Source organism: Panthera pardus, unplaced genomic scaffold, assembly GCF_024362965.1.
Source record: "Panthera pardus isolate Hobbes unplaced genomic scaffold, ASM2436296v1 HiC_scaffold_12, whole genome shotgun sequence".
Classification (NCBI taxonomy): domain Eukaryota; kingdom Metazoa; phylum Chordata; class Mammalia; order Carnivora; family Felidae; genus Panthera; species Panthera pardus.
This window is the reverse complement of record NW_026526677.1, coordinates 35403431-35421414: the sequence shown is the minus strand read 5'-3', so window position 1 is coordinate 35421414 and position 17984 is coordinate 35403431. Positions and strand designations below refer to the sequence as shown.

At 36.2% G+C, this 17984-nt stretch overlaps 1 protein-coding gene across 4 annotated transcripts in view; it reads left to right on the top strand.

The window, feature by feature from the left end:
- LUZP2 (leucine zipper protein 2) overlaps positions 1-17984 on the top strand; it is a 492023-nt gene that overhangs the window by 409746 nt on the left and 64293 nt on the right. For all 4 annotated transcript variants that reach the window (XM_053899883.1, XM_019456556.2, XM_019456554.2 and 1 more), the window contains exon 9: positions 8260-8427. In XM_053899883.1, the coding sequence (XP_053755858.1) occupies positions 8260-8427 (168 nt within the window). The remainder of the gene's footprint in view (positions 1-8259; positions 8428-17984) is intronic.

Below are 17984 nucleotides of genomic sequence, written 5' to 3'. Positions count from 1 at the left end.
GGGAATTTTTGGTTCATTTATACACAGTATTTGACATGTAATGAAAGCATTCTAGACATGTGGAGAGGGAATACAATCTGATCAGTATACAAAAAGAAAACAAGGAAAGCATAACTGGAACTGATTCAGAGACTGAAATGAGAAAACAGAAATTTTACAAAGATGATGTGTGTGTGTCACAATAGTGGAAAGTAATCAAAACAGAAAAAAAAGATAAAATATTTCACTAAACTCAGAATCTATAAAAATCAGGTAGATATTCTAGAATTAGAACAATATAATGCACATAATTAAGACTTTAATGCTGTTCAGTAGAAAATTGGATGATTGGACATAATAGAACTGAAGACAAGTAAAATGTAAGGACAGTTAATGTCCAATACCTTTACTAATATAGAGAAGGTACAGATAAGTGGGAAGTAAATAGAAAGAGAATAAGAAATTTATATCAATTCAAAAAAAAAAATAAAGTATTTATAACTGTTGTCCCAGAAAGAATGACAAACAGAAGCAATATTTGTAGGGATAATGACTTAAAAATTTTCCACATGGAAAATTATAGATCAGTCCAAGAGACAGATGTCACAATCCTAAATCAATATGTAAACAGCAATATTCCTTTAAATTGTGTATAAATTTTTAAAAGTACACTTAAGACCCATGCACTTTTTTCATTATCTTCTATATTTCACTGCAATTTATTAACAAAAGGTACTTAACTTTAGAAAATTTTAAATGTGAATAAAAACAATGAGATGTCATCTCAACACCATCAAATTGGTAAAAATTAAAAAGCCTGATGATACCAAATTCTGATAGACTAGTGGTGGGAGTATAATTATTAAATCAGTATAAATGTATGTATCCTAGAATTTGCACTATCCCTATGTGCTTGGAAACATGCATAAAGACATTGAATACAATAATGTTTGTATTAATAGCAAATTGAAATAATTTAAATGTTTACTGTTAGAATTAGCATATACATTTTATATATTTTCCATACTTACATTTTCAAATAGTAATCAAAATTTAATATTAATGAATAAATATAAAGACATTTATATCAATATTGATACATCTGTAACATATACTGTTGAGTAAAAATATTCAGAATTATATATATAGTATTCAACAATTGTTCAAATACACAAATCACATTTTGTTTTGATTATATATCAGATAAATAGCTGAAGTAGAAAAATACATATCAAATTCAAGGACCCAATTGCCTTGAGGAAAGATGGAGTAAAATAACACTAAGAATGCTTTAAAATACTTCTACTAATAATTGTATAAATTCTCTAGTAATTGTATAGACACAGATAAATAGTCTTTAATTCATGTACACATATGTATATTGTACATATTATATACATGCATCATGTTGTATATGCACTGTATATATACGTTAGATACATATAATACATGCCATGCGTGTGTGTATATTACCAATATGTATATGCATGTTTCATATGTATTTTATAAAATTATAATAAATACCATATGTGACAAATATATATAATAAACATGATGCTTTTTAACATTTAATTCAGATTGATATTTACCTGATATTTGTTATATTGTTCTCTATATACCCCTATATTTTTCAAAATAAGTTACATTAAAAAATAAAGAAAGCGTGCTATCTCCTGTCAAGAGCTTTCCATTTTGGAGATCACAGCATAGCAACCATTTTATTTTAAAAAATAAACACGTAAGATGATCATAGACTTGCTTTGAAATAATACACTGTATACATTTAGCAGTTTTCTAAGGAAAAGAGGTTGCCTTCAACTATGGGTGTTTTGATACAGGATAGAGTAGATGGAATATTTCAGGCAGATTCATTATGGAGTTCTTAAGGTATCTCCCTTCTATGCAGTAGCTGTGAAGAACCAGGCTAAAATTCTACTTCCCAGGTACTTGGGTCTCACGTAGGCATTACCATATATGGCCAAAAACAATTACATAGCTAACATAGCTAACTTTTCAAACAGGATATCCAGAAGGTATTATACTAACAAATTAGTAAGGGCATTTTGTGAATTCTAATGATATTGCTTCTTAAGGTTTAGATCTTTGACAATGAGGCTTTTGAATGAACAACTAGATATTTTAACAACTCCATTCCTTTGTGACTGTCTTATTTTGTGTTTTTCCGAGTATTTAAAATAATATTTAGTAGTTTTGAGGAAACCTGCATGCTATTTTGTAAGTGAGGTCAAGTATAATTCATGTTACCAAGATTCCAGCTTTATGAGATTTTTTTAATTTATGAAAAAAGAAGTTTATACTAATTTATGTTAATGTATGTTGACTATATCCAACTCATGCTATAGAATACTACTTTTTAAAAAGGGAAAAAGTCTTTACAGAGTTGAGAGAATCAGAAAATCAGAATACATATGATCCTAAAATTCAACTAGACCATTAAAAAAAAAATTTTTTTTTAATCCTTTCTCTGGACATCCCTGCCACAATCTCTATAACATGCTTTACGTCCTGGGAAGACACTGGATTCCTATGACCCTGAGCCAGTCCAGCCTCCTCTAAGTTTTTAACAACTCTGTTAGAATGTTCTCCCTTACGTTAAATCTTTTCCCTGGTTTGACTTCAAATAATCCACTTAGTCAGGTTTGAAATGGCTACATAGGTTTGACATGCCAGTCCTGTGACTACCATGCAGTAGGATGTATGGGAAACCGAAAACATGTATGAATCATGGTCTGGGATTCCACACCTCTCACATTTCATTGGGCACCAAAAATTAGGAAATAATTGTTTGCAGAGCTAGGAGGTCTCCGAAGCACAGTGAATGAATATTTTAAGTACTTGGGGGTTGTATAAACTGGTATGGTCACATAAGACTTCATGGGCAAATTATAATTTGGCCTTAGTCACAGAACCCCAGGTTAACGTAGTTTTTGTGGTTTTTTTCCCCACCTTTGTCTTACCCATTCTATGCTTTTCTCCACCCCATCTCTATCCATTCCCCACTTAGGTGTGCCTAGCTCACACCGTGCCACAGTCTGGATTCAGCAAGAGAGGCTTGATATTGCAGTATTTATATAAAGATCTCCAGAATCAGTCTACCTGTGTTCAAATCATAAGTCTTCCACTGAATGACCATGTTCAAATTCCTCAAACTCCTTATGCTTCACTGCAAAATGGAATAATAATAAAACTTACTTTGTAAGGGTAGTGACAAAATTATATGCATCCAACAAAAAAAAAAGTACTGAGAACTTTTGGCATATGGAAAACCCTCAGTGAGCATAGTAATTATTAATATGAGTGAGTGAGATCATAGACACTGCCTCTCTGTGGTGACAGGTTTTTCTCTGTAACCTTCAGGATCTTGTCACTGTTTTTGCTACAGTAAACTAGAAATGCATTTTGTATTACTGGAGGTCGGTTTCAACAAATCTCTTGTACCATATGTATGAGGCTCATAAACTGCAGTCATAAAGGCCGGTGGAAATGCTAGCTCACTTCAAAATGGATAAAAAGTACAGTTTAATGAAATTGCTCTCCACCTCTCTCCATCATCTTTATATGAGACTTTTTTTTTTTACTCTCTTCAGTTGCCTAGTGCTCAAGAATGTTATATCTGGGCTTCAAATAACCTTAAATACCTCATAAATATTATGAAAACACCTTCACACTCTAACGTGGTTCTCACGACATGTTTAATAAAAGAAGTTTCAGTTTACTATCCCAATATACACAATAATAATCTCAAGATCTAAGAATCAACCTTGGTTTTGCAAACAATTATTTATTTGGCAATATCTTATGAATTATAGTTAGCCTCAGCTACTGGCCTGTAAAAAATAAAAGCTTTATGGTATGGAAATCTATCTCTCAAACTTTCCTATTAAAAAAAGTTTCCCTTGCGTTGGACCCTCACAAAATTTTGCCCAGGAAAGCATACTCTATTACATTCATAGCAAAGATGACACACGTTAGGCAATCTTCAGAGATTCCCAGGACTAAGTAGGAAAAGAAGAACAAGTCGTCTTGTCATATGTGTCTGACGCATAGCAGGAGTATAATAGGTCGTTATTGAGTAACTAGATAAATGAAGATACAATGTCATAAATTAATGAACAAGCTATTTATCTCTCCACCTAGAGCAGAGAATCAAAACTGTCAAAATGGCCTTACAGGATTCATAGAGTTGATTTCATGGCAGAAATAAAAGTTAAGGCGAGAACATTTGGATTCACAGCCCTTCGTAGTCTTTGCAAAGCCAGCAGTCTATATTGCACCCAGATATCTCTGAGGACCTCACACCTTAATGTAAATGAATTAAGAGAGGCATGAATAATGTCTTGTGAATTTCTGTCTATTAGGAAGTGAGAAATTAGAGGCACAGTTGTCCTTGCAAGGTATATCTTGTTCCCAGGAAAAAAAGCGCATTTTTCTGAGAAGAGTCCTCCTATAGACACACACGAAATTGCCTTCTAAATCTCCCACCATGTTAAGATCATCTGTGTACACAATAATTTCTTATCAGCTTCACATACTATATAGCACAAGCACCAGTACTTTAATGTCCAAAATAATACTTTCTTTATACAATATACAGAATAAAATGAGAAATATTTCATATTTTCTCATGTAAAACAGCACCAGCCTATATCCTCTGGAGGGTTTGCCTTATTTATTAAATGAGCAAACATTTGTTGAGTTAGAAACTGGGATGCTTTACTGGCCATCAATGAAATTAAATTATAATGGATATAGATAAAACACTAACCATATAAACAATAAGGTAGTCTGCAATGACAACAAGGTTCCATAGGACTTAATGTAAGAAATGTGTCAGAGACTTTAAGGAAGGGGTATTCCTTGAAAGTCAGAGACTTTAAGGAAGGGGTATTCAGGGACTGTGTTTCCAAGAAGATAAGATGTGAACTGAGAGAGAAATTTTAAAGGAAGTTTTCTCGTAGATATTTGGAAAAGTGGTTGTGTAGGCACTAGAAACAGCAAGTGTAAAGGCTCTAGGATACAAATTCGTTTGGAATCTTTGATGGGCTATAAATAAAAGGCGTTGTGACAATCAGGTTTTTCTTAAAAAGTTTGCCTTTTACTATCATGTGGCAAAACAAACTGGGAAGAGGGGTTGGTGCAATGAGAAGAAAAGCAGGGCGAAAACAAGACTGACCTTAGGAGGGAATAGGTTGTAAGATCCTGGGCAAAATATACTTTATACAGTTTACATCGTATTTCATTAGGTGACATACTGTTAAGGTGAACTTCAAAATGAACAGTAGCCTTCAATTTCAAAACAGACTGCATCCAGTAGTATAAATGAAAATATAATGATGTTGTGGTATAGAATCATTTTCTGAGTCCTGCTCATGGAACTGGGTCAAGCCAAACCCTGCGTAGTATCCTTAACAGTCTCTCTTACGTCAGAGAAACTAACTAGGAAGATGTTTTTGTGGCAGACAGCTGAGCAAATGAGGACAGGGTGGCTCACAGCCAACTGGGGTGTCTGGCAGGAAAAATCTACAGTGTAATCAAGGAGCAGAGACAGAATCTAAGGTAGCAGGTCAAGTTCTTATGGTTCAAAAAAGAAATAAAATCAGGAGGTGAGAGGTTAGGAATCGGTTGAAACAGAAGAGCAAAGATAGTCCTACTACCGTGGCCATGAAAGGTGGTGAACTGGAGGTTGTGTCATTGTGATGTTGATTCTGTCATGTCAGGAGACCTATGCAAACAGATCAGATTATCGCACCAAGTTCGGATCATTAAAAATATAACATATATGTACCTCTCCCCCCCTGTATTGTTCTAGTGGAAATTTTATCTTGCCTGAACAGCACTTGCTGGAAATTGATGTTCTAAGCTATTAACTTGATGCAGTTTATTATATAATTTCAGCATCCAAGTTCAGCCATTACTCAGAAATTTGTTTGCTATGGTGAAGTATACCTTAGGCCTGTTATAGATCCAACTTTTATATACATAGTGTATTTAGAGGGTCCAAGGTATGAATGCAGTGAATAAAATAACCATCATTCCTTCCTGCATGATCTGAGGTGATTGAAAGTCTACATTTCAGAGGCACATTAACCTTGAGTCTGGGCCCAAACCTGCTGACTCTGTCATATTAGCTCTATTTCCATTGTCTTGCTATAATATGTGAGACAGAAAACATATTTAAATTATTAAGTACTACCTGGAATATTTCACTTCTGACACAACACACAATGCCATCATCTTCTAGTCCGTATTGAGGGAAAAAAAGAGTCAGCCGAGATTATAACAAAGCACCAGTAGGGAGAGAAATTTGAACGATTATTTCATTTTTTTTTTCATTGAGATAGCTTGTCACTCTCCTTCCTTGACATAGAGAAACAACACTTTCACTTAAGTGTTTAAGTCATTTATTCAAAACACTTTCTGGCGAGCCCCTTCTAATGTGTCAAGGATCATGTTAAGTGCTAAATACACAGTTTGGAACAAAATAGTCAATTTATACGTGTGTGTGTGTGTGTGTGTGTGTGTGTGTGTATATATATATATATATATATATATACATGCATAAAAATTAAAAATTAGAGATAAATTATATGAAGAAGACAAATACATGATAGAATAGAAAGGAGAAAGGAAAGAAAGTAATGGGGTGGAAGAAGGACAGGAAGTTAGGGGCTCAGGCAAGCAGACAAAAGGGACCATTTTGAGGAAAAAGGTCATCATTCAACTTAGCCATGTCCTGTCCACTTAACAACACTCCTCCATCCTAGTTCTTATCAGATTTTTATGCTGTCTTAGATAACTTGTCAGGGAAATATTAATGAGAAGAAAATACACATTGGTTCTGTTCCTTATATATTTCCAAGTTGCTGCTCTTCTTGCTGCTTTGTTTTGTTTTTAATCTCTTGCTATCGCGAAATAGATGTCTTAACTGATGTTCTAGCAAGACATTGTTTCTCGTCTTCAAAAAAAATCTTGTCATGTACCACAGAAGAGTAGGAAGCTCAGAGGGAGACCTTGGGAAGGATCTACGCCATAGAACAGGAAAGAGGAGCAGACGCTACATGGAGGTGTATTCCTGGCATAGTGTATAAAAGACAGTAGATTTTTGAGGAGTATGCTACCTTACCGGGAAGACAACAGACTTCGCCATTCCACTGATCCGTGCATACACTGCATGTGCCGTCTCCACATGTGCCAGCTTGTCCAGGGATCTTGACCCCAGTAACTCATCTCTTCATCTCTCTTGCCCCAAACACCACATCTCATGTGTTGAGACGGATGGTTATGTAACATATTCCTATTTGGGCCTACATCCATACCCAAAATTATCCCTGAGTTACCATAAGATTCCTAAAAGTTGTAGGTCTCTATTTTGGCTCCGGGTGGGGGGTCGGGGGGGGGGGTGGGTCTCTCTGTGATTTGTACTCAGCTTTATATTATTATTATTTTTTTTACTCTATCAACTTTTAAAAATATTTTTAGCCGTGGAATCTGGTGGTAAGATGGGAGTTACAGATAGTTGTCTACATTAGTTCGGTCTGCCTTGTGATATAAAGCAGAAAAAAAATAAGTCTGAAAACCTTGAGCTTTCATTTCTTTAATTAAAATAGTAATAATGATACCAGTTTCACAGTTGTTAGAAAACATAAACTTATTTCTCGCATGTGAAAGAGTTTGAAATACTGTGATATCCTATGCAAATATAAGAAAGTGTAAATTTTGTAATTTACAATCACATCAGAGTAACAAGGCCCACTTAACAAGGCCCATAGGAAGTAAGAGTTTTATTAGAAACAAAATTTGTTTTCTCCAATATGTGGAGAAATTGAGTGGTGCTGCAGGCTAATCCGAGAAACACAGGGGCCTACATTGCCCCTGTGAATAATTTGTAGTAAAAGAGATTAATATTAATAGAAAGAAGGCAGGTTTCTAAGGACATTTTCTACTTGAAGATGACCCTAGCATACATTGCCTTGTCAGCAAACTATCATTATTGAAATCATATCCATTCAAGTAACATGTCTCTCAATTTCAGTGTTCAAAATATATCATGAGACACAGCTCCTAAAAACAGACTGTGTGTGCATTAAACAGCACGTCATAGCGGAATTTAGAAGTTAAGCAATTACATTTGAAAATTGGTAGGCATTTGCGTGGGGAATGAGTGTAGGCTAGGAGGACAGGGAGAATCAAATCAAATAAAGTCAAGGACCACCAGAACCACATGTTAACAGTTGTCATCTCTCTCGTTTTTTTCCATAGGACTCACAGCTGAAAGCAATGAAAGAGACCGTCCATCTCTGCCTGTCAACTGTGTTCCGTAATCAACCGCCTCCCCCTTTGAGTCTAGCCAGGACAAATCCAACTCAGATGTCAGTTCCCCCTGGGACAATTGACAGTATGATTCCTGATGCAAGGACAAAAATCAAGGTACACTTTAGTCATGCTCTGAAAGTATAATCAAATAGTACACTGTCTTTATATTTTATTCTATGTGATCAGCAGAGTGGATCCAAGTAAGGTATCAAATTCACTGAAAGATTAGGAAGTAAGTAGAAGTTAGTAGCCCTTTGTAATGTCTTTGTGGTCACTTGGAGAACATTGGAAGACATCATTTTTTTCTAGAGAGTCAGTTGTTCTTTAGGCAAGATTACATAACTGTAAAATAATCGTCATTATTATTCTAAAATCTAAAATGATTTTAAAATAATATTTTAAGAGCATTTTATTTATAATAACTATAATCACTTAGTATTATAATTTAATACATTTCTCATTATATAATTTAATTTTATGTTACTTAATATCTTAATGATGATAATTATTTTATAATTTAAAATATCCTTTTTTAAAGGTCTATTTATTTATTTTGAGAGAGTACATGAGCAGGGGAGGGACAGAGAGAGAGGGAGAGGGAGAATCCCAAACAGACTCCCAACATGAGACTCAATCCCACAAACCATGAAATCACCTGAACTGAAATCAAGAGTCAGACGCTTGGGGTGCCTGGCTGGCTAAGTCGGCTGAGCGTCTGACTTTGACTCAGGTCGTCTCAAAATCTGTGAGTTTGAGCCCCACGTCGGACTCTGAGAGTTCAGAGCCTAGAGCCTGCCTCAGATTCATTGTCTCCCTCTCTCTCTGCCCCTCCCCTGATCACTGTCTCTCTCAAAAAATTAAATAAGCATTAAAAAAAATTAAAAATAAAGTTGGACGCTTAACTGACTGAGCCACCCAGGCACCCAAAGAAAACATCTTATATCACATACCAGTATACACCAGAAGCTTAATATGGAAAATACTTTCTCTTGGGCATAACCATTATCATTCCAAAAGTAGATAGTTTTTAAAAAAATTAAGTCCATAGTTTTCAACGCTTCCTACACGTGAGACTCACTTGAGATACTTGTAAGAAAATCCTCACCCTTGGTACTCGCCCCAAACCCATTAAATTATTTCTGGTTGGGCTCTACTCATCAGTAGCTTCTAAAAGCTCCCCAGGAGATTTTGCGAACGATTGAGTTAAGCAGAGCTTCCTCCAACTCTGCACCACCACACTCCCTTAGACAGGGCAGAGGGGCATTTGTTGCTTTTTGTTTCAGTTGTCAGAACCTCCTATTTACAGGCTCCCATTTAAATAAATCCTGACAATCTGAAAGAGTTATTACAGAAAGTTTAGTTTCAGGCAGTATATTTGAGAGTGCTGGTTCTTTTATCACTTGCCTTAGGACACTTACTCTTACAATGAGTATTCTAGGGGCAGCTGGTGGCCAGTTGGGTAAGCGTCCGACTCTCGGTTTTGGCTCAGGTCATGATCTCACCCTTACTGACCAGGCTCAGTTACTGAGATGGGATGAGGCTCTGTCCGCGCAGAGCCTGCTTGGGATTCTCTCTCTCCCTGTCTCTCTCTTTCTCTGCTCCTCCCCTGCCCGTGCACATGTGCACATGCTCTCTCTTTCTCTCTCTCAAAATAAATAAATAAACATTAAAAGCCCAGACACACCCGAGAACCACTGATGCAATGACACAGTGATGTAGTACATTTGGAGCTTTTTTTTTTACTGCTTATTCTGATTCCCTACATTTGGATTAAAAGAGGTGTGCACAGATGGCAGATTAGAGAAATATTATTTTCTGAATCAAAAACAAGAAAAAAATCTAATGTTTTTAGCTGTTATCAATGTGTGGACTGCACAGATTTAGTCTGTATAATCTCATGTTTCTCTGTCAAAAATCATTTAAAGTATGTATTTCCATTTAATCTTATTCTAGTTTTATTGTATACCTAAGGATCTCTAAAATGTTTAGGCCAATATTTTTCCTTATTTTTTCCTGCCTCTGAAAACTCTAGGTCTAAAGTGTTTATTTACTTAAACAAATTCAGGAAGAAAGTTGCATAATAATATATTTTTTATGTTTCGGAAAAACCCTGAAGAAATTCACTGAAACTGGTTACTGGTAAAATGCCCAGCTTCTCACACAATGTTACCCACCCACCAGGAAGCCACACTCTACTTCCTTACTGTTGGTCTAAGGGAGGAGCAAAGGTTCAGCCTTATTAAATCTGATGACTTTGGGCAAAGCACTTTGTAATTCTGTGGGCACACAACTCTTGTCTCCAAGTCAAAATATGTTTGTTTAGGCCCAATTAAAACTGGGCTCTCTATGACCCTGACCGTGTGAAGGAAATTACTGATTGTTACTTACCTGATTTACTATGAATAAATGTAGGTCCTGTCATTGAAATAAATAATAAATATTTATTATTTCCCTTGGCTTATCACAGAAAAAGGTAGGAAGCATTTAGATGAGCCTGGTTTAGGAATTGCTCATTTCTCAAAAAACAATAACAGAAAAATCCAATTGCTTAAGATAAAATTCAGTAAATCTAAGTTGATGTATTGTAGAGCATTCTAGTTTATGGATTGGCATTAAAAGCTTCTCTACAGTTTCTGGTTTGTCCTCATTCTTTATCTTTTCATTAGTGGTGGAGATTGTATTTTATGTATACTTGGGGCTTAATCTCTATGCAGGCACCTCAGATAACATTTTAAAAATCCTGAATGGTATGATGTCATATGGGGTGTATATAAGAGAAACCCTTCAGTCATGGAACCTTTTCTCTATATATATTAAAAAGGAACTTAAAATTTTTTTTAATGTTTACTTATTTTTGAGATAGAGAGAGAGAGAGAGAGCACAAGTGGGGAGGGCAGAGAGGGAGACACAGAATATGAGGCAGGCTCCAGGCCCTGGGCTGTCAGCACAGAGTCTGATGCAGGGCTTGAGCTCCTAAATCAGGAGATCATGACCTGAGCCGAAGTCGGACACTTAGCCAACTGAGCCACCCGGGCAAAAATGGAACGTTTAAATGAGGGCATTTAACGGGTACATCTTCAGAGTTGGCTAACTGCAGCCACGGGGACATGGTGATGGTATGCCTGTATAATTGTGAGAGGCTCGCATCACTTGCCCTCTCTATGCTTCAGTTTCCTCAGTGCCTAGCAGAGTGTTGTTGTGACATGAACATTACAAATATGGGCTCCTAAATTTCTTACTTTGGCTCACGTCATGATCTCGAGGCTCGTGAGTTCTCTGCTGCCAGCACAGAGCCTGCTTCAGATCCTTTGCACCCCCCGCTTTCTCTGCCCTCCCTTTAAATGTTTTAAATAAACATTAAAAAATAAAAATAAAAACAAATAATCCCCGTTTCCACGATTTATGACTGGTCTCATCTTCTTCCATTTGGTTTCTTAAATCTTCAACTTTTGAATGCTTTTTCCTGAAATCTGTGAAACATTTTCAAGTAAGCTATTTTCAACTCACATCTGGAAACAGACAAAATGCCCCCACCCCTCCCCCCAAAAAATGTCATTTTATTTTATTTTTCTGAAAGAAGATTGATAATTCAGTCAAAATTGTCATTGTATTATCCATGTGTGTGTATATGCATATGTGATTCATACATACATACATATATTGTAATATACACATTATTACAATAAATGTAATATACACATTATTACAATAATGTAATATACACATTACTACATTAAATATATATATTGTTCACTGTGGATTTTAAAAGCACAGATTTCATTAGGTGGGAAGTTCAATATTACACGAAACTACTAGCAAAAACCTAAAAAATAATTAGTGTGTTGATAACCTCCACTTTTTTAATTCTGGAAGATGCCTTTTATGTTTCTGCTGAGAACCCTCAGTCAGGTCAGTCAGCCTCTTTTCCTTCATTATATTCTCCATTCTCTGCTTCTCTCTAATCTGAGTGAATTTTTTCTTAACCCTCCAAGTTAAAATTACTTATCTCTATTCTCAGTGCTTTGATAGCACGGTGTTTATCCCTCACAGCTCTTGGTCATACATTGAATACAGTGATGGCTACATATTCCTCTCTCCTTAAAGGAAATGACTGTGCTTTAGCTCCATGATTTGCTCTACATTTGTCAGTGTCCAGAATGATGTTTCTACAGAATTCATTTGAAATGACACTTGCTGTGTTTCCAGCCAGTTTGGGCTGTTACCACAAAATGCCATAGACTAGGTGCCTTAAATAACAGACACTAATTTCTCACAGTTCTGGAGGCTGTGAAGCCCAAGATCAAGGTGGTCCCAGATTCAGTTCTTGATAAGGGTCCTTCTTCTCTATTGTAGACAGCTGCCTTCTAGCTAAGTGCTCAAATGGTCTTTCTTAGACGTGTGTGAATGGGAAGAGATCTCTCTCTCTCTCTCTCTCTCTCTCTCTCTCTCTCTCTCTCTCTCTTTATATTCTTTATAAGGGCACTAATCCCAGCATGAGAACCCCACCATCAGGACTTAATCTAAACCTAATTACCTTCAGAAGGACCATCTCCTAATACCATCATATTGGGGGTTAGGGCTTTAACAGGAATTTTAGAGGACACAAATACTCGATCCATAGCAGTGCTCCTCTTCTTGGATATATTCCTTATTTGGAAGTTAGAGAACATATATTATTGAGTGCTCATTATGGGCTTATTATTCAATTAAATTGTTTTCCATCTGTAAGACAGGCCTGGGATCATCATTGGGGATGCAAATTTGAAATCACACAACCCTGACCTTTTGGACTCTGAAGGCTAATTCTCTGTAAAGAGAGAGGGGAGAAAAAATGCAAGGGGTATGTGGTAGGTCAGGACTTTGTTTGTTTTTAGTATTTAGAATTCAATAGCTTTCATTAAAGATAAAAACTAAGGAGACTTGGATTCAAAAGCACATGAGATTATGTCTTTGTTATGAGATTATGTATTTTTTATGTAGAAAATGTTCCAACAGAGAGGCAAAGAGCAAAGGTTCAAGCCAGTAGCTCTGATCCGCATTTGAATAAAATAACTCTAAAGTGCAGTGGAAACAAACAAACCAGTGACACTCTATTTCATTGATCCATGCAGGAGATGACGGTGATCTGATCTAGGGTGCAGAAATGGGCACAGGGTTCCAGAGCTAATGGGGGCATAGAACTGCTATATATAAGTGGGATCCATAAAGGCAGGAAGTGAAGAACACTCAATGCTTGCATTCATTCACTGTGATGCAAAAGGCAAGAGGAGAACTCAAATTGGTTTGTTTTTCAACATGCTAAGTGTTTGAGGTCTCTCATGCAATCAAATGTCTGTATGCAGCAGACATTAAACATTTGAATCTGAAATTCAGGGAAGACATCTGAGTGCAAATAAAGGATTTAGCATTATCACCGTGGATGGCAATTAAATGTTGGAAGTAGATTAAGTTGCCTGATAAGACAGTGTGGAATGAAAACAGATGAGAACCAAAAGGACATCAGAGAAGAGACATGACTTAAGTATGGTTTTATGTGTAGTTTAATAGTGGAATGTTTATGGTAAAAGAGCACCTCTTACTTTTCATTGGGATATCCTCTCTTTATTATATACATTTGGGCTGAGGACCGTGACATTTTCATGCCATTGTTACCAGTACAAAACAACAGAATATGCGAGCCATTTTGTATATTTAGAAATGTGAATATTCCACGGCTCATACCTGCTTTTAAAAGCTAACTGCTGGGGCGCCTGGGTGCCTCAGTTGGGTGGGCATCTGACTTCGACTCAGGTCATGATCCTGTGGTCTGTGCATCAGGCTCTGTGCTGACAGCTCAGAGCTTGGAGCCTGCTTTAGATTCTGTCTCCCTTTCTCTCTCTGCCCCTCCCCCACTCACCTTCTGTCTCTCCCTTTCTCAAAAATAAACATTAAAAAAAATTTCTTTTAAAGCCAACTGATAAATTTTCAGAATTTGACCTAATCAGCTCTTAAACCACAGCCCTTATTAAATATTAATTATATACACTTACAATTAAGTAAAATTTACTATAAGCAAACATGGTAAATACCAAAACTACCACATTATGATATTATCTCTTTTCTTGAGAACATTATGTCTTTTGGGTCCAGAGAGTGAAAATACTACAGCGCTGTGCCACTGATACCTTTCCAATTCATATCCAATAATATCAAGTTGATAGATTGAAAAATGAGTAGTATTTATGCCATTGAAATTGACAAACACTACAAATCAGGGTTCTTCTAACCCCAGAGTTAGTAAATAACACTAACCGTGTATGTATGAGTGTGGCTTATGTGTTTGTGCGTTGAATGTTTAGGATAGGTCTACTGTGCATCATAATATACAAACAATATGTGATCAACATATTTATTTTTGTCTTCTGTTTATGTGGTAGAGCTACATGAATACTAAGTGCTCAGTAAAGGCAAAATAGTTATTTTTAAAAACTGTTTGTTCAATTAATGACATGTTCTGAAAAAAACTAACAATTTTTATGTATTTATTATACTGTTTCCCTTAATTATTTTCATTTTATTATAAAGTATTAAATGTGACTTTGTGTAATTTAGGAAATATATAAGTGTATGAGGAAGAACAGGAGGCATATTACTAAAAGGTCTACTTTTAAGTGAAATAATATGAATTTCTAATACAGCAATGCCATTGGTGTTTACAGTTGCATGATATGGAGGTTAAGAGCTAGGATTCACTTTACGTGGAGGTAATGATGTTTACCTCTGAGCGTTTCTGGAAACATTAAATAAGATGAGAAAAATGCCAGACACAGACCTTGGCATGTTAGTCAAAGACAGTTCCCAGCCTCCTTCCTTCCTCTCTCCTCTCCTCTTAAGGGCTGATGTATCTGCATGCAGTACAGGAAGGTCTCGGCTTCTCTCTGCCTTTGTCCCTCTGTAGGGATGATCAGGAAAGTGTACGTGGGCCCTGCCTTCACCGTGACTCCAAGGCAGTGTGCCTCTTGGGGACTTCTGGGTCGTTCTCACCTCCCCACCACGGGGTCATCTTCCTGGTCCAAAACTCACCAGTTACCACATCAGGGCAGAGACCTTCAAAGGGAGAAAACGTTTGTGTTTCTGTCCCACGTGTTTCAGCCAAGACCCTTGACATTTCAAGGGGACTGCTGCCCGTGTAAAAGGCTGCACTTTTCATCAACATCTAAGAAATTTAATACAATAAAATACATAACATGAATACAAGGAAAATTATTATTTTTTTTAATGTTTATTTCCTTTTGAGAGAGAGAGAAAGACAGAGAGAGAGAGAAAAACAGAGCATGTGTGGGGGAGGGGCAGAGAGAGAGAGAGGGAGAATCCAAAGCCCACTCCAGCTCTGAGCTCTCAGCACAGAGCACAGCCTGGGGCTCGAACTCATCAACTGGGAGATCGTGACCTGAGCCGAAGTAGCTCAGGTAAGCTCAGGTTAGCTCAGGTTAGCTCAGGTTAGTTGGTAGCTCAACCAACTGAGCTACCCAGGTACCCCGGAAAATTATTTTTTAAACAGAGAGCTAAGATTCACAAGTCATACAGACCAAGTAAAAATCTTTTTTCTGCAATATTCTAACTTTGAAACCTTGATCATATTACTTCTCTGAGACTAATCTTCAATATGTATAAAATAGAGATAGTAACATCCCCAGCCCTACAGAGTTGATATGAAGATTGAATAAGAAAATTCAGTATGGCATTCAGCATATGTAGTAGTGTCTAACACTGAGAAAAAGAGTAAAGGTATGAAATAAGTATTATATCTAGAAACCAGGATAACATTTGGGGAAGATTTAAAGAAAGTTTTTGAAATAGAATATTACTTTAATGAAAACAAAACCATGTACCTTGTTTTAGTGTTCATATGTGAGTATAAGATACATCGATACATGTATCCAAATGAGTATAACTACAGTTTTTTTAGCATAACAGTATGGATGAATTCTCACAATACACTTAATGTCAGTGATCATAATAGTAAATGCCATGAAGAAAGGAGAAAATTGAAAGGCAACAGAAATGAAAAGCAATTCAGATAAGCAATCCTGATAAAATATGAAGAAATTGTGTTACAAAAATCCATTATTTCATCCCCACCCCAGGCGGTTACCACCTTCTGTCTTTTTCTTTCCATGCAACTCACTGCCTTGGATTTAGCTGCAGTTTACATTGGTAAAGGTCACCACTGTGGTATCTACTTAATTGGACAAGGATGATTTGGTTTTTTTTTTGTTTTCTGTGGGTTTTTTTTTCTAGTTTGTTAGAAACGCCAAAGTCATTCTAGGGCAACAGTCAACAGTGACCCTATTCTGCAGCTTAAAGGCATCCAAGCGAAAAATGTATTCTGTTTGGTGCCCGGCAGTTTAAAGCAAAGTGGATTTGTATTTCCCTCTCTTTTGCCAAAAATCTGTTGCAGTGCAATTTCCAAGAACTCTCAAAGCAGTGCACCTGGAATCATCAGAAGACCAAAGGTTCTCAACCTAGGGTGTATTTTTAATCATTGGGAGTTTCACTAACACCTGAGTGTCAACACTCAGAATTCTTATACAATCCAGCAAAAGAGCAGAGTAGTTTGGGTACTATTCAAGGCTCCCCGATTATTCTAATTTACAGCCAAGTTTAAGAACTGTTAAGATCCTTACTCTAAGAATGGGGAAGGAGTATAAGAATTAAGCCTGCACTTTGCACGCACTTCCCTGCTTCTAGAAGAGATTTCTCAACCAGTTCAGAAGTTTTACACAGATCTGTTTTCTACCAGTTGTCTGTCATTAGCTACCCATTTAGTTACCTTAACATCCAGCAGTTATTGGTGGTTTTCCATGCTACAGAAATATATTTTATATCTTGTGTCTAGGTTATTGTAAGGATAAAAAGTAACATATAAGTCTAAACCATTTTCGTAAAATTCTAACATTACAACTCAGGAGTTTTGTTTGGATTTCATTTTTGGTCCTAGGAGGTCTTAATGGCTTCTTTGATTACTCCCCAAGAAGATATGGCATATATGTGGCAACAAAGTTAATTTTAAGTTAAAAATACATCATAGTTTACATGTTATTATATGAATATACATGTTATATGTGCACAGAAATATTTGTAAAATTATGTTATAAATTATAAGACATACTTTATCTGGTAAATATAAAAATTTAACCAACAAGGAAGCTTTGATGTATTCTTTTCAGTGCTGGTGTGCAAGTTTGTACCCTGCAATAGTCCAAAGCCAAATCCTCATTAGCTCTCATTAATTCTTGATCCTTGATACATATACAATGAGAATATCACTTATAGAAATAAATTAGTTGAGCATCTCTATGAACTTCTTTCAAAGACATTTGTTAGAAACATGAGGATATAATTCATTTAATTCATTTAAGCTGTTGTGGCGTAAATCTCCTTAACTCACAATATTACATACACTACATACTTAGCACGTTACCAAAGTTACAAGAGAAACTGGACTACCAGGACCAAAGATATTACAGAGTGCATGAAATTCTGACAGTGAGAGCCAAGGTTTTCTTTAGAAAGGAGTGGTTTTCTTTAGAAAACCATTCTACTGAAAGATAACATGAGAAGAGAGGTAATTTAAAATGCTCAAGACTACTCCTGAAACAATACTACACTGTATGTTAACTGCTTTGAAT